The sequence below is a fragment of the Oncorhynchus masou genome, chromosome 24 (genome assembly GCF_036934945.1).
Source record: "Oncorhynchus masou masou isolate Uvic2021 chromosome 24, UVic_Omas_1.1, whole genome shotgun sequence".
Lineage (NCBI taxonomy): Eukaryota > Metazoa > Chordata > Actinopteri > Salmoniformes > Salmonidae > Oncorhynchus > Oncorhynchus masou.
In genome coordinates, this window is record NC_088235.1 from 61,304,182 (window position 1) to 61,327,754 (window position 23,573).

A 23,573-nucleotide genomic window follows, 5' to 3' on the forward strand; every position below is an offset into this window, starting at 1 on the left:
AATCAAATACTACTGTACAGGCCGAGTGAATCTAATACTACTGTACAGGCCGAGTGAATCAAATACTACTGTACAGGCCTAGTGAATCTAATACTACTGTACAGGCCTAGTGAATCTAATAATACTGTATAGGCCTAGTGAATCTAATAATACTGTATAGGCTGAATCTAATACTACTGTACAGGCCGAGTGAATCTAATACTACTGTATAAGCCGAGTGAATCTAATACTACTGTATAGGCCGAGTGAATCTAATAATACTGTATAGGCCGAGTGAATCTAATACTACTGTACAGGCCGAGTGAATCAAATACTACTGTACAGGCCGAGTGAATCAAATACTACTGTACAGGCCGAGTGAATCAAATACTACTGTACAGGCCGAGTGAATCTAATACTACTGTATAGGCCGAGTGAATCAAAAACTACTGTATAGGCCGAGTGAATCAAATACTACTGTATAGGCCGAGTGAATCTAATACTACTGTATAGGCCGAGTGAATCAAATACTACTGTACAGGCCGAGTGAATCTAATACTACTGTACAGGCCGAGTGAATCAAATACTACTGTACAGGCCGAGTGAATCAAATACTACTGTACAGGCCGAGTGAATCTAATACTACTGTACAGGCCGAGTGAATCAAATACTACTGTACAGGCCTAGTGAATCTAATACTACTGTACAGGCCTAGTGAATCTAATAATACTGTATAGGCCTAGTGAATCTAATAATACTGTATAGGCCGAGTGAATCTAATACTACTGTACAGGCCGAGTGAATCTAATACTACTGTATAAGCCGAGTGAATCTAATACTACTGTATAGGCCGAGTGAATCTAATAATACTGTATAGGCCGAGTGAATCTAATACTACTGTACAGGCCGAGTGAATCAAATACTACTGTACAGGCCGAGTGAATCAAATACTACTGTACAGGCCGAGTGAATCAAATACTACTGTACAGGCCGAGTGAATCTAATACTACTGTATAGGCCGAGTGAATCAAAAACTACTGTATAGGCCGAGTGTATCAAATACTACTGTATAGGCCGAGTGAATCTAATACTACTGTATAGGCCGAGTGAATCAAATACTACTGTACAGGCCGAGTGAATCTAATACTACTGTACAGGCCGAGTGAATCTAATACTACTGTACAGGCCAAGTGAATCTAATACTACTGTATAGGCCGAGTGAATCAAAAACTACTGTATAGGCCGAGTGAATAAAATACTACTGTACAGGCCGAGTGAATCTAATACTACTGTACAGGCCGAGTGAATGAAATACTACTGTACAGGCCTAGTGAATCTAATACTACTGTATAGGCCGAGTGAATCTAATAATACTGTATAGGCCGAGTGAATCTAATACTACTGTACAGGCCGAGTGAATCAAATACTACTGTACAGGCCGAGTGAATCTAATACTACTGTACAGGCCGAGTGAATCAAATACTACTGTACAGACCTAGTGAATCTAATACTACTGTACAGGGCTAGTGAATCTTATAATACTGTATAGGCCGAGTGAATCTAATAATAGCATTTTCTGGATAATCCTCTCCCTTGGTGTAACCAGTGGTTATGTTGAATATAGACAACATCATAACGGTATAACACTGTTTTATTGGGGAGTTGGGGGAGGATATTTTGGGGTAACACCCAGAAAGATGGAGGGAATGAGCTGTTGCTAGGCAGCGAGCGGAAGGGCGAGCAAGTCTGGAGAACATCCGCTAACGGTGTTGAACTCGCTGCATTTCTAATTACCGTAGCTCGTTAAACCAAGTTATTATTAGCTTGCTTGTAAACAAAGCTCATAAAACGAGAACAGGACCATGTCAAAATGGCCGCCACGGTTAAGGGTTAAGAGGTTAGGATGAACACCAAAACCCTTTTAACAGCAAACTAGTACAGGCAGAGTTGAATTGAATGGGCATTGTGGGGAACCTACCGCACCCACACACATTTAAAAAGGTCCCATCCTAACTGGAGATACTGTCTCTCAGAGGAGAAACTGCAGTATTGGTTCTGAATTGTAATACTTGGATTGGAGCAAGCAGGATTGGCCATACTCCACATAACATGCTGTTCTGCTTACACATATTCACAGAAAAACACATGCAGGCGCACACTCGGACACACACACAGTGACACGCACTCACAGTGATACAGACACAGATCTGTCATAGGAGACAGTGGGCCAGTGCCAGCTGGCTGTGTTTCAGCTCCTCACCCCAGGGATTGGTACTCCCACTGGCCAAATATGGAAGCCAAGAGCACCCTCTCTCACCCCACACATAATACACCCTCTCTCACCCCCCGAGAGAAAGGTACTGGCCTTATGTGGTCACACTGTGGCCACTGTTTAAGCCAGAGAAGCATTTACGGCTACACAACCAATGTATGGTCACTATGGAGAAAGCATGTAGGGTAATGGGAGAGTTGGATCCAGGAGATGAGGGGGGAGAGGTAGATCTGGGACTCTTTATGATTGGACCATTTCTTACAGAGTGCTGTGGCTCACAGGAAATATTTTCAAGATGGTTATCTGTTATTACTGAGGATAATAGGCCTGTTGATGTGCCCCAGGTCTTTGTGTGTGGTGACTCTTACCAGGACTGTGAGTGTGCATGTGTGCGTCTCACCACAACTGTGTTACACGTATGTGTGTGTGTCTCTCTCTCTCACCAGGTGCAGCAGTATGCGGTGTCCGTTGGGGTGGATGGCCAGGGCTTCATCGTACAAACCCTTGGCCTCGTCCTGGTTCCCTTTGAGCTCGGCCAGCCGGCCCCTTAGCAGCAGCACGGAGTGGGAGTTGGGGAAGAGCACAGCTGCCTCCTGCACACAGAACTGGGCCTCCTTCACACGCCCCTCTGCCATGAACAACTCTCCTTATTGAGAGAGATGGCGGGAGGCGAGAGAGAGACAGAGAGATAGGGAGAGAGAGAGAGAGGGCTCGATCATCGGTTGAGACAGCTGACAACAGTATGTGCTGATAAAGCCAGGCTAACACGTCACATCACCAACTGCACAGCCACCGTCGTTCGACATGAATAATTCTTGTTTCATTTCTCTTTGTTTTACCAGGTATGTTGTTTCAGGACTCATTCTCATTCACAAGGTTGACTTGGGGAATATGTTGCAACAGAGGAAAGGACACATACTGTACCAACATGACATTGGACACATACCAACATAATGGACTGAAAGAAGATTCAGTCATAGGCACAGAGATACAGACGCATATTTACCCTGACAGACACACAAACAAGACCAGAATGCAGTGCCTGGGAAGTAATGAGGCTCATGCCTAAATAAGGGCATTGCATGCTGCTGCTGTGGCTCAAGACAAACCCCAGGCTGCCCTCAGCACAGACACTCCCGCAAGCACAACACTGGCCAATTACAGGCTGGATAGTGGGCCGGATAGTCCACCACTCAGGCCACCACTGACCAATGGAGGGCAGGACATTGGGATAGAGCTGTCTCTGGGGGAGAGTGGACAACAGAGTGATGACAGCTTAACCATTAGAAACTCTTGAGGGGAGGCTTGCTAAAACATGTGTGTGCGTGTGGTACGTGCGTGCGTGCGTGTGCGCCAACACCGTATATGCCTTTATGCGGTAGCCAAGTAAAGTGTGTGAATGTTTATCTGTTTTTCAAAGTGGAAGAACATGAATAATATTAACGAATCCACCTACAATAGTCCCTCTGTGCCTACATGTGAGTGTGTGTGAGATCATGCATAGTGGCTGTGTGTGTGTGTGTGTGTGTGTGTGTGTGTGTGTGTGTGTGTGTGTGTGTGTGTGTGTGTGTGTGTGTGTGTGTGTGTGTGTGTGTGTGCGGAGCCAGGTCATGCTGGGTGGTTGTGTCCTGCCCTGAGGAGAAGTGCTGTGTGTGTTCGTGCTGCCTGCCAGTTGGGCCGATCAAGATGTGAGATTTGAGGCAGGAATTGATGATCCACATGACAGAGGAATGTGACTGGAGAGACATGGGCATGACTGCCCAGCCACACATCCCTGCCTGGGCCTGCCTGTCTGGGAGAGGGCACCACACCCTGGGTCACACACAGGTACATTCACTACACTGGCTCGGTCTGTGCTGGGAGGGAGATATAACAGATGCCTCTAACGACTGACTGAGGTACAGTATATGTGTATCTACTGTACATGTGATGTAAAGTTCAGTGGGTTTTTCAGTGAAATTACTCTCAAGGGTCAAATAGAAGACAAATGCCAGATGACAAAAACTACCTTTGGTTAAAATCCAACACAGGGAACTTGACCCTAACTCATCCATCGGTACAGTGATGGCCTTTCTCTCTGCTCAGTTCACAATTATAGGGTAGGATGCACACCCCTGCCCTCTAGCTCCAGTGGAGTGCACTCTCTCTCACTTCCTATAGCTGGCAGCAGTAGTGTACACTCTGGTGGTAGAGTCTACACTCCCTCCTGTAGCTAATTTCAGTGGGTATGAAGCTTGTCCTAGCTGACTCCAGTGTACACTAGATAGTTATGTACACTCCCTCCCTCCTGTACCTGCTTGCAGCCAGATGCGCTCCAGGGTGGTCCAGATGTAGGTGGGGCCCTGTTTGTGGGCGGAGCTGATGGCTGACACCTCTGACATGGCATGCTCCAGGCGGGATAGAGCAATGGACGGACCGCTCTGAGAACCTGACCCAGGGACAGTTCATAGTCAGCACACATACAGCACTATACACTATCACACACACAGAGCTTGATCTAGGAACAGTTGATACTTAGTCAGTACACATACACACAGAGCCGAGGCCCCTATCCACAAAGCATCTCAGTCTACACTTGACACTTACATGCGACTTCTGCTATCAGAATATGAAGATCGCATTTGAAAAGGTACTTTGTGTTCTGATTGTGTTCAGATCTGTCTGACAACTTCAGGAGGTTGTCAGGGATGCATTGTGTGCGGATTTCTCCTCAGTCTGGACTCAATCAGGCTACTGAAAGTGCATACAGTGGTCAACGTCATCAGCACACCTCCCACAAGTCTCCAGAAAACGTGTGTCTTGGGACCGAGGAACCGTTTCATTATAACGTTGGAAGAACTATGTTCCTAGCGTGTTTGCCGGCCTCATAAACGCTAGCTAGCTAGCTGATATTTACAAAGGAAGAAAAAAAGCAGAGGAAGACACAAAATACAAAGTCGAGTTAGTGTCTGAAGAGTGAGGACAAAGGAAAGATGGCTGAAGTGGATGCTGAGTTTGAATCAAGCAGCGCATCTAGCAAATTTGGTGTAAACAATTGTTTTGAATGGACAACAGGAGTAGCGAAAACTGGAACAAAAAGGAATTTGTCTAAAATTGGAGTGTAGGACATGTGTATGAACGATAATGAATCGCTTGTAGTTGGGATGTGTTTATTTTTTAGTAAGGATGCAAAAGTGGGAAACCTGTTTGAGGTGTCGAAAATGGTGAAGTATGCGCCGGGAAAAGTGGAGTCTGTCAGAGTGACCAGCCATTGCTGCAAGCCATTGCAGTGTAACAATTGTAAAGGATCTGGCTATGTTTCAAGTGTGTGTAGACAGACAGAGTATATTGAAGAACAGTGTGGAGAAGAACGACGGTGTTGCAATTGTGCTGGGATCATGATCCCAACTTCCTGGAGTGCCTTTTAAGGGCGAAGGTGGCAAAAGTTAGAGCGGTCAATCGAATCTCCTATACGGAGACAATTAAGGTTGTTGTTGAGGATTATCAGAATATTTTGAGCCTATTCCACCATTTGTAGAATGCATACCGGCATTTGAATATATTGCGGGAAAAGAGAAGCCGGGCACACTGTGGACATGGTAGACACATTTAAATGTAGGATGGAAATCCATCAACAGAACTCTAATGATCAGAAATCTGAATCTGCATGAACTGTCAAGTCTAGACACGACCTCAAAAAAAGATCTTAGGGAACCTGTTAAAACCTGTTTTAAGGCAAAAACTACTCCCTGCTCAGAGTAGATTTGAGGATGATGTTAAGACACTGCCTACACAATCTCTGAGCCAGGAGTAAAATCAACTCATAAAACTGTATCTCAGCTGGTTATCATGACCGTTTGAGGTACTGCAAAGGAAACATAGTAATTACCGTCATTAACTTTGTTGCAAATGATGGGGAATAACCAATGCAATGAGACATCGCCAGCTGTGAACTCAATTGCATGTTTCAAAAAACAACCGTGAATGTGACTGTACAGCACATATTTCAATGGTAAAATATTTGATATAATTTTTGCCTGAAACTATTACTTTGACACTCATAAATAATATGTTGGCATCCAGATGGATGGATAGATTTGGCTAATTCTGATGGCTGTTAAATGTGTAATTTTGACGATATTACTGTTATTTCAACACACTCGTCACTCCCGTTTAAAAATGCTCTATCTTTGGCACAGTAGGCGTCAATGCCTATACGTTGGGCAATTGCAGGCATCTAGGGCTTATGTTAACTTTGACTGTGTTTGATGAAAATGATTGAAAGATCTAACGTTGTATGCAACGTTGTCAACATTATCGGCAAGTCACTTATTTTTATCGTATTATTGGCGCTTGGCTTTTGCGCTAAAGCGATTTAGAATTTTTTTAACGGGAGTAAAAATTGTAAAAAATTACGCTTTTAAACAACCATCAGAATTGGTTAAAAAAATACAAACAATTATGCATGCCGACATATTAGGCAATAATTAAGAGTAGGTAAAGTGATAGTGTCAGGCGAAAATTATATCAAATATTTTACCACTGCAACATTTTATGTACAGTCACTGTGGTTGTCTGACGCGTGACAGAGTTAGTTCACAGTTGGAGATGCCTCGTCGCGATTGGTTATTCCCCATAATTTGCAACAATGTCAACGTTAATGTGTGTCATCGCTATCTTTCCTTAAAACCACGACAGTCTGAGGTAGCGCAAAGGAAAGATGGCGATTACCTTCATTGCCTTTGTTGTAATGATGGGGAATACAACCTATCGCCAGCTGTCACTTCGATAGTACGCTTCATACAACCACAGTGACTGTAGCCTACATCAAATGTTGCAATTATAAAACGTGTTGATATCATTTTCGCGTGACGCAGTCACTTTGCCTACCCTTAATTATGGCCTAATATCAAAGACAGTACAAAACTCTGTGCTAATATGTTGGTATGCATAACGTTGTTTTTTTTTAACCAATTCTGAAAGTAGTTGAAAGCAGAATTTTGACAACATTGCCGTTATATCAAAACACTCGTCGCACCCCCGTTCAACATATCGAAATTGCATTGGCACAGTAGTCATCAATCAAGTCACTTGACAATGATGTTGCATACAAAGTTGTATACAATGTTTGAAAGGCCTATACTTTTCATCGAACACAATCAAAGTTAACATAAACCCAAGATGCTTTCAATTGCCCAATTTATTGCCATGCCAATGCAGGCATCTTTTTTTTAAACAACGTGATGTTGGGCTCCAGGGGGATACATTGAAATCACGTTTGGTAATTACATAGTCGATAGTTTATTATCCTAGTGGTTAGAAGTATTTAGGCATGTCATGTGAAATAACCCTCGTGAAATAACTGTCAATAGTGCAAGATATAAGGCCTATGGTTGAATATGGGTGTAGATTATTTATTGTTTGATCATGTCAAAACGCACAGGAACCACTGACTCTATTATCAATAAATACCTGCTGGTAAATCTTAACTGGTTAGGACATTGCATGTGGTGTCCAGAAATTCTGTCAACTAGAGTGGACTCTTATGACTAAAGAGGCTTCATGCATAGCTTTTATTTTTACCCATAAGAGTAGGAGTAAAATGTCTCTATTCTCAGCACTTACAATTTTCTACTCAAAGAGCTTTGTGGATATGGCCCCAGGTTTGAACAAAATTCTTAGGTTCTTTTTCTGAGATGCTTTGTGGATACGGACTCTGGTCCTTGAACAGTTCATTCTGAATCAATACACATTCACGAAAACCCCTCGTTTACAAACAGCAGATCATATTTTGTAAGGATACACTATCCAAATACTGGTCGCTCTTGCTAAATAGATTTGTGTATTATCTCAATGAGACAAACCTGTCTAAACAAAGGTTACATGGACATCAATACACCCAAGAGGCTGTGGACAGTACAAACCAGTCTCACTGTCCTGGAAGTCTGGCAGGGTGAGGTGGAGGCCACTGGGTTTGCGGTTGAGTGGAAGTGGCTCTGGTGGGTGGATACTGCTGCTGTCATCCCCCTCACTGCAACACCACATGGCAGCTAATCAATACACAGCAGAATCCTTCCCAGCTCCCACTCAGCAGCAGCCATTATAGCCACGCACCCAGTGCAGTAGACAAACACACTCACGAGTACACACGTGCATGCACACACCCACACATGTAACACAAACACATTATAGACACAAGAGGCAGACACCGACATGTAACACACTCATTAACCACATAAACAGAGAGACAGGCAGGCAGGCGGACATATAGACACAGACACACACACCCATACACACACCTGGTACGTGTGAAGTCATAGCGGCTCTGCCATAGCTGCAGCATGTCTTGGCAGGTCTGGAGTGCTACGCCCGGCCCATACAGAGCCTCCTCCAGCTTCACCTTAGTGAATAGCAGACTGAGTGACAAGGAGCACAGACAGCAACACATCAACACAGCATGCATCAATTAGTACACCATTAGCACTTTACACATCGATACACACATTGGTGTGCTGTACCATATACTCGACACATCAGGAACCCCCCACACACACACACACACACAACATTGGCTCAATGTTGACACAACATGTGTTTGCTAGGTCAGCACGTACCGTTGGCACGTCAACCAGGACCTGATGCTACCATCATATAGGATAAGCATGGTTATCACTGTTTGTTCATAGAGCTTTGGCCCTCTGTTTTTCAAGATAGGAACTGTGTGAGTCTGGAGTGTTACAATATGCTACAGTGGGAGGCTGAGCTGGGAAAGGAAGAGAGAGGTACAGTATGTGAAGGGAAAAGACAAAAAGAGGGAGAGAGAAAGAGTCAGGGCCCTTACTCATCTGTGAGAGAGAAAGATGCCCCACAGCGGATGCCTGTCTGTCTGCCTGCTGTTTGTCTGTCTCTTCCTGTCTCCCTGCTCCCCCAACTGGAGCCTCTTCAAATTATTCCTCTCTCTGCTCACCTTTTACTGACAGAGAGCTTGGGTAGGGCACTATCCAGATTTTCTTACAGTCATACCATTTCTGTACCATACCAGGGTATACGGTATTACCGGAAGTGCACACAGGGGGCGCTATTGTTTGACTCGCAAAACAAGTTAGGCAACAGGGGTCTTGATTCAGGAAGGGATCGAATGTCTCTGCTGTAACCAAGAAGCTTGATCTTGACATCTAGCCACTTGGCTAGCAAGTTAGCAAACCAAATACATAGCTGGAGCCCTGAGCTGGATATAATTGATTTGATTTGACACAGCTAAGATTTCTTATAGTTATACTTAACTCAGTTAGTTTTAAGCAATGGCGTAGCACGCACCCCCGCAGCACCCGCAAGGCGGGGTTGCCCCCAACCCAAAATTATACCGTCAGTAATTGAAAATACCCCGGTATACGGTATATATCGTCCAAGCCTAAAGATAGCACTGGTGATCAATAGCACAGCCAGACGGCCCGGCAGCAGGGGAAAAAAACCCGGTGAAATGTGGCTCGTTACCGGTTAACGGGTGGGTGGAAGGGCTGGGGTGATGGAGGATGGAGGGGCGAGAGATATGCACGAAGTATCATCTGACAGGAGGATGAAAACTGTTGCTGACAGACGTGGTGTTACGGATACACCTGTCAGCGGGGCCAGTGGGTTTCCAATTAGCTACCGGCCAGAGCAGCGTTTAGTAGAGGAGTGGTGTGCCGTCTGTTCGTGGGCTTCCTACTGTGTGTGTGTGTGTGTGCAAGCACACTCATCTTGTGACATGCCGCAAGATGAATGCAGAATCAAAGCCTGGGATTAATCATTTTCTTTAGAACAAACTGCGAGACTACACACTCTCTCTCTCTGTCTCTCTCGCCTCCCTTCCCCCCTCCCTTTCCACAGCCTCCTCAGCTCTTTCGCTTTGTGCTAAAAATGCCTGTTTACTAGCTGATAACAATTTCAAACAGAGACAGAGATTTTTAAAAAAGACAGGAAATAGAGAGATAAAAAGACAGTAGCGTTTCCCAGCTGTTTACTTATAAAGCCACGCCGGCCATTTAAGAATGCAACAGGCTAGTACTGCATTTTCAGGTAAAATCTCAATAAAAACATGTCAAATATAAGGACAATGTCTACACATTTCAACTGTTTCATCCAATTACTGTCTGCTGTTAAGATATTTACTGTGGTATGATATGGCTCGAAGAGATGTTTGTCTTTATGGGGGGGGGGGGTGTCTCCTGTGCTACCTATGGAGGTGGCGTACGAGACGTGAAAAATTAATCGAGGTTTGCGTCTTTACACTACAGGAACGTGTGTGTACACAGGTATTTTTATCGTAGAGTAAATGCCTTCTATTTGGGGACCAAGAAAGACAGAAAGTGAGAGAGAAAGCACAATGATTCAGTGTGTGCTACGACAAATTGACAGTCTGTGCTGCAGAAATCCGATGACTAGCGTCACATACTGTACATGCATGTCATTGTGTACGTATGCTATTCAAACTAAATCCTCTTCAGCACAAATTCTTCACACATTCTTCTTCTTCTTTAACAACAGATGTTGACTTCTCCCTCCGCCGATATGACCTCATGGTTACCGGGGCGATGGGCATTCCTGGTGCAGGGAGGGCTGTGACGGGCTGAGCCTGACAAAAAGCTCTTAAATGGGTCAGTCAAATGTCTCTATGGAGAAGGAATGTGTCTGCATATGCATATGAGGGAGAGAAATCACTAGAATATAAGCTTTAAATGATACATATATATACATATACAATACTGGTCAAAAGTTTGAACACACCTACTCATTCAAGTATCTTTCTTTATTTTTACTATTTTCTACATTGTAGAATAATTGTGAAGACATCTAAACTATGAAATAACACATAAGGAATTATGTTGTAACCAAAGAAAGTGTCAAACAAATCCAAATATATTTATATTTTAGATTCTTCAAAGTAGCCACTCTGTGCCTTGATGATAGATTTGCACACTCTTGGTATTCTCTCAACCAGCTTCATGAGGACTGCTTTTCCAACAGTCTTGAAGGAGTTCCCACATATGCTGAGCACTTGTTGGCTGATTTTCTTTCAATCTGCGGTCCAACTCATCCCAAACCATCTCAATTGGGTTGAGGTTCGTGTGATTGTGGAGGCCAGGTCATCTGATGCAGCACTCCATCACTCTCCTTCTTGGTCAAATAGCCCTTACACAGCCTGGAGTTGTGTTTTGCGTAATTGTCCTGCTGAAAAACAAATGATACTCCCACTAAGCGCAAACCAGATCGGATGGCGTATCGCTAGTGTCACCAGCAAAGCACCCCGACACCATCACACCTCCTCCTCCATGCTTCATGGTGGGAACCACACGTGCGGAGATCATCCGTTCACCGACTCTCCATCTCACAAAGACAAGGCAGTTGGAACCAAAATTCACGAATTTGAACTCATCAGACCAAAGGACAGATATCCACTGGCCTAATGTACATTGCTCGTGTTTCTTAGCCCAAGCAAGTCTCTTCTTATTATTGGTGTCCTTTAGTAGGCATTTTGCCTTCTGGTAGGCCGTCATTGTAAATAAGAAATTGTTCTTAACTGACTTGCCTAGTTAAATAAAGGTTAAATTAAAAAATTAAAAATAAATAGTTGTGATTTCTTTGCAGCAATTCGACCATGAAGGCCTGATCCACGCAGTCTCTTCTGAACAGTTGCTGTTGAGATGTGTCTGATACTTGAACTCTGTGAAGCATTTCTTTGGGCTGCCATTTCTGAGGCTGGTAACTCTAATGAACTTATCCTCTGCAGCAAAGGTAACTTGGGGTCTTCCTTTTCTGTGGCGGTCCTCATTAGAGCCAGTTTCATCATAGTGCTTGATGGTTTTTGCGACTGCACTTGAAGAAACTTCAAAGTTCTTGACATTTTCTGGATTAACTGACCTCCATGTCTTAAAGTAATGATGTACTGTTGTTTATCTTTGCTTATTTGAGTTGTTCTTGCCATAATATGGACTTGGACTTTTACCAAATAGGGCATTCTTCTGTATACCACCCCTACCTTGTCACAATTCAACTGAATGGCTCAAAACTCCACAAATTAACTTTTAACAAGGCACACCTGTTAATTGAAATGCATTCCAGGTGACTACCTCATGAATCTGGTTGAGAGAACGCCAAGAGTGTGTAAAACTGTTATCAAGGCAAAGGGTGTCTACTTTGAAGAATCTCAAATATAAAACATATTTTGATTTGTTTAACACTTTTCTGGTTACTACATGATTTCATAGGTTTTATTTCATAGTTTTGATGACTTCACTATTATTCTACAATGTAGAAAAACATTTTTTTTTAAACCCTGGAATGAGTAGGTGTGCCCAAACCTTTGACTGGTACTGTAGAGATATATATATATATATATATATATATATATATATATATATATTATATATAGCTACAAATACGATATAAATGCAACAATGTTTGATTCGCTCTGTCCTTCTCTGACTCCATATCTCCTTATTTATCTGTTTCTATATCACATTAATTTACCGCTATCTATTTTCACTGTACCCCTCTCTTCTTGACACCATAGAGACCAACACTGACCCCAAATGGTCGTGCTCTGAAGGACATGTGTCTTAGATCATTATTGCAGACTCTAGGGTGAGTGGCACTGCGAAATACTCAAAATAGCACGTGGCTTTCAAATATGCATACTCTTCTTATAGCAAGGCAACACTGTGGCATGGGCCAATTGCATGATCGACTAATAATGTGTGTCTGTGGTTTTTCATTACTGCATAATGTTGTCTGCTTCTCAGAGAGAGGGAGTACTGCAACTCCAACCTACATGGAAGAGTTGGGGTCAGTGCGGCAGTGTGAAAAGGGTAAGGGTGTGTGAGGGTAGACTCCTCAGCGCAGTGCGGATGCCCAGTCTGGCACATCTAAATAAGGCCTTCAGTGAGTGTGTGTGGCTCTGGTGAGGAGCTCAGACACCCTATCCCCACACAGAGGTCTGGGCCTGGGCCTCCAGAGCACCCGGCTGGGTAACACACACCAGAGTTAGGCTCTCTCACCCCCCCCACACACACACACACACACACACACACACACACACACACACACACACACACACACACACACACACACACACACACACACACACACACACACACACACACACACACACACACACACACACACACACACACACACACACACACACACACACACAGTTCCATAATACAGGAGAGTGGCGACCTACTTGAAGTTCTCAGGGTGTTGGCTGAGCGCTAGTGTGAGGGTTTCGAGGGCATGTTGGTGGTGTTTCTGGGCACTAAGCAGAAGGGTCAGTAGGTGGAGGGAGTGCAGGTCGTCCCCACGCAGAGACAGAGCCACCTGCAGGGGATCCATGGCAGCTGCCACCTGCTCACACACATATCCACAGTGAATGGGGAGAGGAGAAACCGAAGGACAAGAGACGCAGAAGATCCAAGATGGAGAACCACTATGAGGAGCCGTAATGGTGTGTGTACTACAGTATATGTGTGTGTGGCAGTGCTGACTGACCTGGCGTACAAGAGCCAGCTGGAGAGACAGGTAGAGAGCAATCTTAGCATCATGGGGATCCAGTGCATGGGCTCTTCAGAGGAGAGAGAGATCACACTCAATGACAATGCAGAATAACACACAAACTGTAGTGTATGCTAACTATAAAAACAAACACACAGGTTAAGACCAACCTAGATTGACAGAGTGGCCTTGTGGTTAGATTGTCCACCCTGAGATTGGAAGGTTGGGAGTTTGATCCCTGGCTGAGTCACACAAAAGACTGTAAAAATGGGACCTGATGTGTCTCTGCTTGGCATTCAGCATTAAGGATATTCGGGGTAAGGCCCTGTGATAGACTAGCGTCCTGTCCAGGGGGTGTACTTGTACATCAAGCTGCCTCGCGCTACAGAAACAGGAGACGGGCTCCTGCTCCTATGAGCCGTTCTGAATTGCACAAGCCAAGCCTCGTGGCAAAGGATACTTACTTAGACTGACAGAGAGAGGTTGGTACGTACTTATGCAGATTTTGCAGTGCTCGTCTGTTGAATCCATCCCGATCAGCTTTCAGAGTGGCTGGAGAGAGATTAGGTACAGATGGACAAATCCATCAGTGGAAAACAAGGCATTTTGGGTGACATTGTCATGGTGGATTATAATGAGGTTTACGGTATTTATCGCACGGTTCTGAATTCTGAAAATATTAGTCGCCCTTTGTGAGTACCAACTCATATTCATTCCTACACAATTCACCTCGGAATGAAATACTGCACAGGCGACGGGGATTGCCAATCAATGAAAGTGTGGATTATCAGGACAAATCAAAAATTCAAAATCAAATTTTATTTGTCACATACACATGGTTAGCAGATGTTAATGCGAGTGTAGCGAAGTGAGTTCAGTGGGTTCTCTCAATGGTGGATTCCCGGTGAATCGGGACAAGATCCACCGTTTGTTAGAGGAAACCAATCCTGCCTCGTAGAGCAGCTCATAGTGGTGTCTCTTACCGTCAGAGGCCTGCAGACTGCAGCACAGCCCCACAGTCAGGTACGCACGGGACAGGAACTCTGCAGCCTCCTCTCCCATGGACACCACACTCTGAGACAGGGCCTCAGCCTCCTCCAGCTATCACACACAGATACACACAAAGATAACAGTCCGATGTGGTATGGGTCTAGTCTGCTGAAGTATTTACTAACCTTGTGAGCTCAACTGTGAGATCAAGGGTTTAAAGGCATGTTCAGTTGGTTTCGGATTGTCTTGTTTAGTGAGCTTTTGTGTTTGTATAGTATTAGAGTGTTTGTATAGTCTGAAGGGCTGTATCGTGGGCAGTGTGTGGTTTGTTTAAGGACACTGTAGATTCAGGTGAAGAACAGCGCACTAGAGTCCCCCGTTTGGCTGAGCTGGGACGAGGTAAAACTGTGTCACTCAGTGTGAGGTATGGGGAGGGGGTCGGTGAATTGCCTTTGACACGGTGCCAGCAGAACAGCAGGACAGCTGCTTAGACTCTCCCTGACTGTCCCCCCTCCCCTTTACTCTCTCTTTCTATCTCTCCCCTCCCTCATCATCCTCCTCCTCATTCTCTATCCCTCTCTTTCTCAGAATACGGACACTATCAACAAAGTTCCATGCAATAGAAAGAAAGAGAGCCATTATGTTATTATGAGATATATCCATTTGAATTTAGTTCCTTTTTGACAGTGTCCATTTTGATTTAAACAAAATATATTTGCCCATGGAAATGGCTAAACATTTAGGAGATAAAGGTGCTCCTTTATTCAAGAGCATGTTGTATCTCTACCGATGGCGGGCACAACACAAATGACCCAACTCAGATGATGTCAAATTAGGATCTAAGCTACAACATATGCGAATATGAAACAAAACGGAGTTGACACATTTTTAGATAACGTTTAATGACAAATGTTTTCCCAAGACATTTAAAATAGTTTGACAACCCTGTTGGTAAGCTTTTAAATAATGTTAATCTCAACAGTTTGTTTATATTTTCCAGTGATTCATTTTTTTTAAATTGTTTAATACTAACATAAGATTATACAAATATGCATTATTAAATGCTCCAGGGGTAATTCCGTTAGCATGTTTTTCTAGATTTAGAACATAAAACAACATTTAAAAAGCAAACATTAAACTTTAGGTCTAGCAAAGCAAATACTTCAAAAGTTTAAGCATACTGTTGTAGAACAGTGTTAAAAAACCCCATTGTTTTATAGAATTTGGTAGTACATCCAACTGGCCTCACAACAGCAGACCACGTGTAACCACGGCAGCACAGGACTTCCACATCTGGCTTCTTCACCTGCGGGACCATCTGAGACCAGCCACCTGCACAGCTGATGAAACTGTGGGTTTTGCACAATCGAGGAATTTCTGCACAAACGGTCAGAAACCGTCTCAGGAAGCTCATCTTCGTGCTCGTCATCCTCACCAGGGTCTTGACCTGACTGCAGTTTGGCCACGTAACCGACTTCAGTGGACAAAATTTGCTCACCTTCGATGGCCACTGGCACACTGGAGAAGTGTGCTCTTCAAATCAAATTGTATTGGTCACATACACCTGGTTAAGCAGATGTTAATGCGAGTGTAGCGAAATGCTTGTGCTTCATGGATACATCTCAGTTTCAACTGTACTGGGCAGACAGCATGTATGGCGTCGTGTGGGCGAGTCGTTTTCTGATGTTAATGTTGTGAACGGAGTACCCCGTGGTGGCAGTGGGGTTATGGTACAACGAACACAATTGCATTTTTATCGATGGCAATTTGAATGCACAGAGATACCGTGACAAGATCCTGAGGCCCATTGTCGTGTCATTCATCCGCCGCCATCACCTCATGTTTCAGCATGATGATGCCCAGCCCCACGTTGCAAGGATCTGTACATTGTTACTGGAAGCTGAAAATGTGCCAGACTTGTCACCCATTGAGCATGTTTGGGATGCTCTGGATCAACGTGTAAGACAGCTTGTTCCAGTTCCCGCCAATATCCAGCAACTTTGCACAGCCACTCTATTCCCAGTCATGTAATAGGGCCAAAATAGGCCTAATTTATTTATTTCAATTGATTGATTTCCTTATATGAACTGTAACTCAGTAAAATCTTAGAAATTGTTGCATGTTGCGTTTATATTTTTGTTCAGCGTAATAATATTGAAAACATTTGGAAAATTCGTAAAAAAAATATTTTCCCTTATTAAACTCCCTAAATGTAATTTTTACAATCAAATAATGCAACAAAAATCATATATATTTCTTTCAAAAATAAAAATAACATTCCACAGTCGGACACAAATCCCAATTGGTCACTCCACTCCTACCAACTAGGGGTCAAAGACCCTCGAATGACTCTAGTCCCAATGTCCCAGACTCCCAGATAATACAGTGCAAATGTGTAGTTTTAAGGGTCAAGATGTGTGTAATTTGTTGCTCTTTGAATTTGTTGCTCTTTGGTCCCATAGCATCCTATTGTGATTGTAAGGCTGTAAGCTCCTTAGTCTCCCTAGCCACATCTGATCTCTAGCCCCTCTGTTGCCATGCCACCATTCGTCTCCTAATCCTACACTACCCCCCTTCTGGATCAACAACAGGCCCGGCATTGCTAGGCTGGTTATCACAGTGGTTGGGGCGGAGGTGGGCGTTCGTGTGGAGCGCGGTTATGTAATAATTGTTGCGGCGATTCTGAATGGTGACCGACGGCCCGTATGGATGGTATGCATAGCATGTCGTGTAAAGGTATCGTGAAATAGAGAGAGACTGTGTGTGTCATTCACCCAGTGCAGTTGGCCGATGCAGACTTTGGCGGCCAACATGGGCAGTGAGGGGTCCTCGGGTCTCATCCTGGCACACTCCTTGAGCACAGACACGGCACCCACACCCTGTAAAACACAGGCACACACGCATGGTCACTGACACGTCGAGAAAAGTCATCTCACACACACACACACACTCATGCTTACGCACACTCTCCTACAGTGTAGACAGAGACAATCTAGTCTACTGATATAACAGGAGCATAGATCACGCGCATATTTACTTTCCGTATAGAATAACACAGAAAGGGAGTCATATAGGTCATTCATCAATGCACCACACACACACACACACTCTCTCGCTCCCTCATACACACAGCTGGCCCTAAATAGAAGCAGATCCGACGACACTGAGCCCCCCCCACCCCCATCCTTATAGGGAGCAGCCTATTTCCAGAGTTCTGCATTGATCTGCGGTGTCACCTCATCCTGCAGGCAGCCAGGCCGTGGAGGAGATCAATTTTCCTGTTTCACTCGGGACGGTTCCAGATCTTTCTATCTGTCACACTCCTCATCTCTCGTCATCACTCAGTCCTTCTGGTTCACGCATTCTACTGACTAACGCACACACAACCTCACAGCAACATTTAGAGGATGAGTGAATACATATGCTTGCGAACAGGTAGTAGTGCCAGATTAGAGTAGGATAGTGTGTGTGTGTGTGTGTGTGCGATGAACTTACCTTCCCACACGCCATGAGTGACAAGCCCAACTGGTGCCAGAGGTGGAACTCATTAAATGAGAACTTCATGGCCCGCTCCAGACACTGGAGGACACACACACACACACACAAACACACAGACACACACGCATTTGAGATATCAACCCACATTGTTGAAGGAGAGAGGTTGAAGGTTGAGGGTTAGATGTTCATTTGACACGCCATGACACCTTTGAGAGGAACGACGTCAGTCAGGCAGACAGACATAACCAGCGACGTGTTGTTAGCAAGACTAGTGGTACCCTGCATGGGCCCCAACACGTGAGAGGGTTCACCTGTCTGGCCTAGTGAGGCAGTGCTCACTATCATTCGCCTGGAGAAAAAAACGCTGCCAACCTGAACGTAAAGAGAGAGAAGCCTGGGTAAGCTAGAGAGAAAGAGAGAGAGAATAAGGAGAGGAATAGAGAAAGAAGGTGAGAGAGACAGAGATTCTCTTAGAGAAAGAGCGAGAGAGTCCCTAAACCTGCTCGAAAGTGTACGACACAACAAGGGCATGAAACAGTTGTCAGAGGCAAAGCTTTCCCTTCACACTGTGTAGCTAGTTAGGTTTCAGTACTTTGGCCTCCAGTGTTTTTTCGAGGCAGGCTTACCTCAGACAGCATGGCATACTGCCCCCTCCTGGCCATGCCGATGCTCAGCAGGTCGTAGACAGAGGTGGCGTCCTGCAGACTGGTCTCCCGCTCCTCCCTATGGTCGGGGGCTCGGCTGATGACTGCGTCTCCGCTGGCCTATAGGGGACGGGGAGGAAAAATCACATAGCTGTCTAGGATCCGATTCTTACCAAGGCTGTTGCGGCAGAAGGCCTATGAAGTGGCTTAATCTGCTGGTGTCCTTTCCTTCACCTGTATAGACAGGACTAGCGATAGCCAGCCTAACTCCTGTCAATACGTTTTGAGATCAACGTAGAATCTACGTACTGCACATTGTAGATGAAGGGGAGGGCACAAGAATCTCCACAGGAATGTCCAATCAATGTCGAATCAACACATGTCAAGGTAAACAGCAATTTCAGTAATAGATATAGACTCAGGGGGGAAAGAGAGAGAGAGAGATATACTGTACTTCAAAGTGATGGGTGGGAGGAATGGGAAAAGTGCCAGAGAAAAAGGAGAGGGACCAAGGAAGTTGGCTCTCTCAGGTATCTCTCATGTGCAGGCACATAGACATGTACCAAACGTGTACACACATACGTACGTGCACGCACACATTTGTGAGAGAGAGACAGACAGACAGACAGACAGAGCGAGAGAGAGAGAGGGCTGTCTCACCGTAGACTCTGTGATGAGCAGCAGGAGCACAGCCTCCTCAACCACGTCCTGGGGACAGAAGACGCTGCAGGGAAACACAGGAAACGGGAGCAGGAAGTGACACGTCACGCAACTGCCCCGCGCCGTGGCTAGATCGCAGGGAGCGTCCTGTTTCTACTTCACCTGCTCTGGTGATATAACACAACCCTCCGACCGACCCGACAGTACCACAGTACACCACTCTCTCAGGTGTCTCTCACGCGCACGTGCACGCGTATAGTACACTCGTACACGTTTGTGCATGTGCTCATCTTAACTACCCTCTGGCTGAGCCCATGATGTACCAACTAAAGATACAATTGCAAGATACTGTCAGGGCACTTCTAAACACGTAACCCATGACAACAAATCTGCAATTGATTTCCCTGAGTGCATTCTCACTCGTGTATGTTGTCTGGGGTGTAGGGTTTGATATTGTCTTGAGGATAGCGCAGACCCATAAGATCCTATCGTAGAGATGGCGGAACGGCCAAAGGTAGGTCCCCGACAAAGCCTTTGAAGTTCGACAATTTGCATGGGAGATGTAGCCGAATAGAAATGGTCTCAGTGCGACATCTTGGAGCCTTGAGGGGGTGGGGGGGGAAAGGCAATGGAAGTGTGAACGCAATGTACAGTACGTGTGCTTCTATAGGAGAGGTGGCTGAAGTACACCGTTGATCGCCGAGCACTATAGTAGCATGGATAAACGCCTTAGCCGCAGAGCTCCTAGCCAATACGAGGTCAGAAAGTGACGAGAACAAGTTATGTTCCATGTGTGGGTTTTGTATGAATGGAACAGTGGACGCCTCGGCCTCTAGGGAGGCCTGTCTTTGACCTTATTGATGCTCTGGGGCTATTTAAACTCAACGGTTCAGTAGGAGTACACACAACCCCACTGTAGGGGAATGTGAGCTAATCTCTCAAGCCAGTGCTAATGTTGAATGGGGATTGAGTAATACCAGTGGATTAATGGGACTACACATGTATAGAAAAGAAAAGAGAGGAGAGAGAAAGGGAGGGAGAGAGAGAGAGAGAGAGAGTGGAAGGAAGGAAAGAAGTAGGAGGTATCGACCTGTCAGTGCTGTAGCGTTGGGGTGGTTTGGGAGAGGGGTACATGGCATCCTTTGGGCCGGCGTTCCCTTCTCTCTGCAGCCAGGCGGAGGGTGGGAGAGACATGGGCGCCCAGTAGCTGTCCTCACTCACCGAGCTCAGCAACACCTCAGCCAGCTTCCGCGCTGCAGCCTATGAGACACGTTTCACGTACCGTAACGCCACAGAACACGACTAGGATTTAACTAGAGCCAGGACCGTTTCCCTGATTTTGTCAAGTCGCGTCGTCGTAAACATAAAATACATATCCTCACCTTCCTGAAGCTCTGGGAGCCTCGAGACTCCACCACCCTGAGGACCCTGCGCAGCTGGTGGGCTCCCTGGGCCAGGTGCCTGACAGACAGACAGACAGACAGACAGACAGACAGACAGACAGACAGACAGACAGGCAGACAGCCGCGTCAATGAAACAAGTCAAACAGCTGAGCTGACAATGACAAAGGCCTCGCAAAGTGAGAATGATGTTGAACGGGGATTGAGACACGTCAGCGGAGTGACGCCCTTTTCTTCTCTCTGAAGAAAATGGCGCCGACAGATAGGGCAGCCATGCTCCTAGCTCCTAGGCAACTTTGCAGTACGCTAACAGAATATGAAGACAATTAGGACAACACAGATAACATAACAAGAAAAGAAACAGGTGAGTATGACACAGTTCCAACAGACATACCAGTGAGAGTCATGGACGAGGTGAGAGTGATGGACTAAACACGTGGGTATTATACGGGTAAGGATGAGAGGAGAGTGAGATATCATATGGGTAGATCTAAGACAGCATCAGCCCATTCTGTCTCTACATTGTTAATCATCCCTTCAAATCTGTGATAAATAGTGTTTTCGCACACATGTCCACCTGTTCTCAAGCCTGGGGGGGGGGGGATATTCAGAGCAGTTCCACCTAAGTATAAATGAGTGGAGCTCAATCGTGCCACTACAAGCAATAACTCTGTCCTATCTGAGGTACAATACTGACACCTACTGGTCAAAAACAAAAGTGCCACTCGCTGTTGCTGAATTCACAATGCACTGTTCCAGAGCAGAAGAGGGGAAGCCTCCACCATCTCTGACTGCTCTACTGGGCCATTGACTCACCCCCTATGCAGCAGGCACAGGTATGCACTCTGTAGAGCCGCCTGCTGGAAGAAGCCCAGGTCAATGTCCAGTGGTAGAGGGACCAAACTGGTCTTAGCTGCTTTAGAACTAGGGTTGACCACCATCTGCTAACACAACAGTAAAACCTTCCATTGGTGAACACATACACCAAGTAGTTTTGTGCTGCTTTTCATCAGGAAATAACATGTATTATCTGCAATGGGGGTAGAAACACCCAAGAAAAACACACACACACCTTGTCGAGTTCTTGCAGGTAAACAAGAGAGGTGTCACAGGCCCTCAGGTAGCAGGAAAGACATTCCTCCTCTCTCTCAGACAGACGGACACGGGAGGCAGCTGACACTGCCTGGTGGTCCAGGGACAGACCTGAGAGATAGGGAGAGATAGAGAGAGAGCCAAAGAGAGACAGACAGAAAGAGAGAGACAGCGAGAGAGAGAGAGAGAGAGAGAGAGAGAGAGAGAGAGAGAGAGAAAGAGAGAGAAAAATAAATAAAGTTTTTTAGTTAGGTGATGCATTTGACACTGAAAACAAATAATACTGTTGCTGGTAGGAAGACGCCAGTTTGTTTAGTATGGATAATGTGACATTTCGAGACAGTCAGTAGATGGCTGGAGGGGGAATGCGGTTATTGGCATAAATAAATAGAGTGAGAGGAGACCTCCAGGACTGCAGGGCGGTAGGGACGACAAGACCAGACGCCAGCCTTAATCAAATAAGGAGCAGCTGCCAATAGACAATATCTCATCTAACAAATATTCCTATCGCATAACATTCCCTAAACAATATCATGGAAACTTTGTAAAGATGCTGAGAAACTATGCAATGTCAAACCCTTTACATAGTTGAGTGATTCCCATCAGGTCTTCTCTCTCTTAAGCATTCTTTATTTTGAACATATTGGCTTGACTCTAGTATTGTTCTAACATTACTTATAGTCCATGGTGGTTTATTAAATGGTAGACCTCAACAAGGCTATTTCATGAATTCTTCCCTTCAATTTAAGCAGCAGACACTGTGATGACGTCAATGTGTCAATGGCCAGGAAGCAATGACTCCTTGAATGTAATGAATCTCATGATGATGAGTGATGCTTATCAAACACAATTACCCAGACATGGACCAGCAGTGTGCTGTGACAATGGACAATGCCCTCTGTTTAACTGTGTGCGTGCGTGTTGCGTGTGCAAGTGGAAACCATCCTCACCACAAATTCTGATGACAGATACTCACTACCCTAGGAACAAAATCTGATTAGTTCCAGTCCAACTATATATAAAGGGTTCCCTAGAGCAGTGTTTCCCAACTCCGGTCCTCAAGTACCCACAACCATACACATTGTTGTTATATACCTGTACAAACACCTCATTCAACTCATCTTACAGTATTTCGCAAATTCGGTCCTCAGGACCCCAAGGGGTGCAAGTTCTGGATTTTGCCCTAACACTGCACAGCTGATTCTAAAAATTAAAGATGAACGATGACTTGATTATTTGAATCAGCTGTGTAGTGCTAGGGAAAGAAAACTAACAGTTCACCCCTTGGAGTCGCGAAGACTGAGTTGCGGAAACACTGCCAAGGGCTTCATGATTAGTTGACAAGTTGAATCCGGTGTGCTTGTCTGGGGCTACAAAAAAAAAATGTGTATACTGTTGGGGGTACCCGAGGACTGGAGATGGGAAACACTGCTCCAGAGACAGCTTTATTGAATTACTTAAGACTAAATTCTGAATAGGCTCCCATTATATTTGTAACCACTGCTGAAACCAGGAACTGATTTGGG

The 23,573-nt window shown here is 45.0% G+C and overlaps 1 protein-coding gene across 3 annotated transcripts in view; it reads right to left on the reverse strand.

Moving 5' to 3' along the window:
• The window catches only part of LOC135512430 (tetratricopeptide repeat protein 7A-like), a 43,344-nt gene that overhangs the window by 7,522 nt on the left and 12,249 nt on the right, over positions 1-23,573 (reverse strand). For 2 of the 3 annotated variants that reach the window (XM_064934454.1, XM_064934453.1), the window contains exons 5-20: positions 22,028-22,158; positions 21,772-21,896; positions 20,937-21,015; positions 20,645-20,814; positions 19,555-19,618; positions 18,877-19,014; positions 18,248-18,331; positions 17,527-17,631; positions 14,746-14,863; positions 14,257-14,314; positions 13,760-13,832; positions 13,455-13,615; positions 8,530-8,646; positions 8,155-8,261; positions 4,545-4,679; positions 2,695-2,897 (exon numbers count right to left, since the gene is read on the reverse strand). In XM_064934454.1, coding sequence (XP_064790526.1) covers positions 2,695-2,897; positions 4,545-4,679; positions 8,155-8,261; positions 8,530-8,646; positions 13,455-13,615; positions 13,760-13,832; positions 14,257-14,314; positions 14,746-14,863; positions 17,527-17,631; positions 18,248-18,331; positions 18,877-19,014; positions 19,555-19,618; positions 20,645-20,814; positions 20,937-21,015; positions 21,772-21,896; positions 22,028-22,158 — 1,868 coding nt within the window. Of the gene's footprint in view, positions 1-2,694; positions 2,898-4,544; positions 4,680-8,154; positions 8,262-8,529; positions 8,647-13,454; positions 13,616-13,759; positions 13,833-14,256; positions 14,315-14,745; positions 14,864-17,526; positions 17,632-18,247; positions 18,332-18,876; positions 19,015-19,554; positions 19,619-20,644; positions 20,815-20,936; positions 21,016-21,771; positions 21,900-22,027; positions 22,159-23,573 lie in introns of all 3 variants that reach the window. The other variant, XM_064934451.1, reaches the window with a different exon arrangement.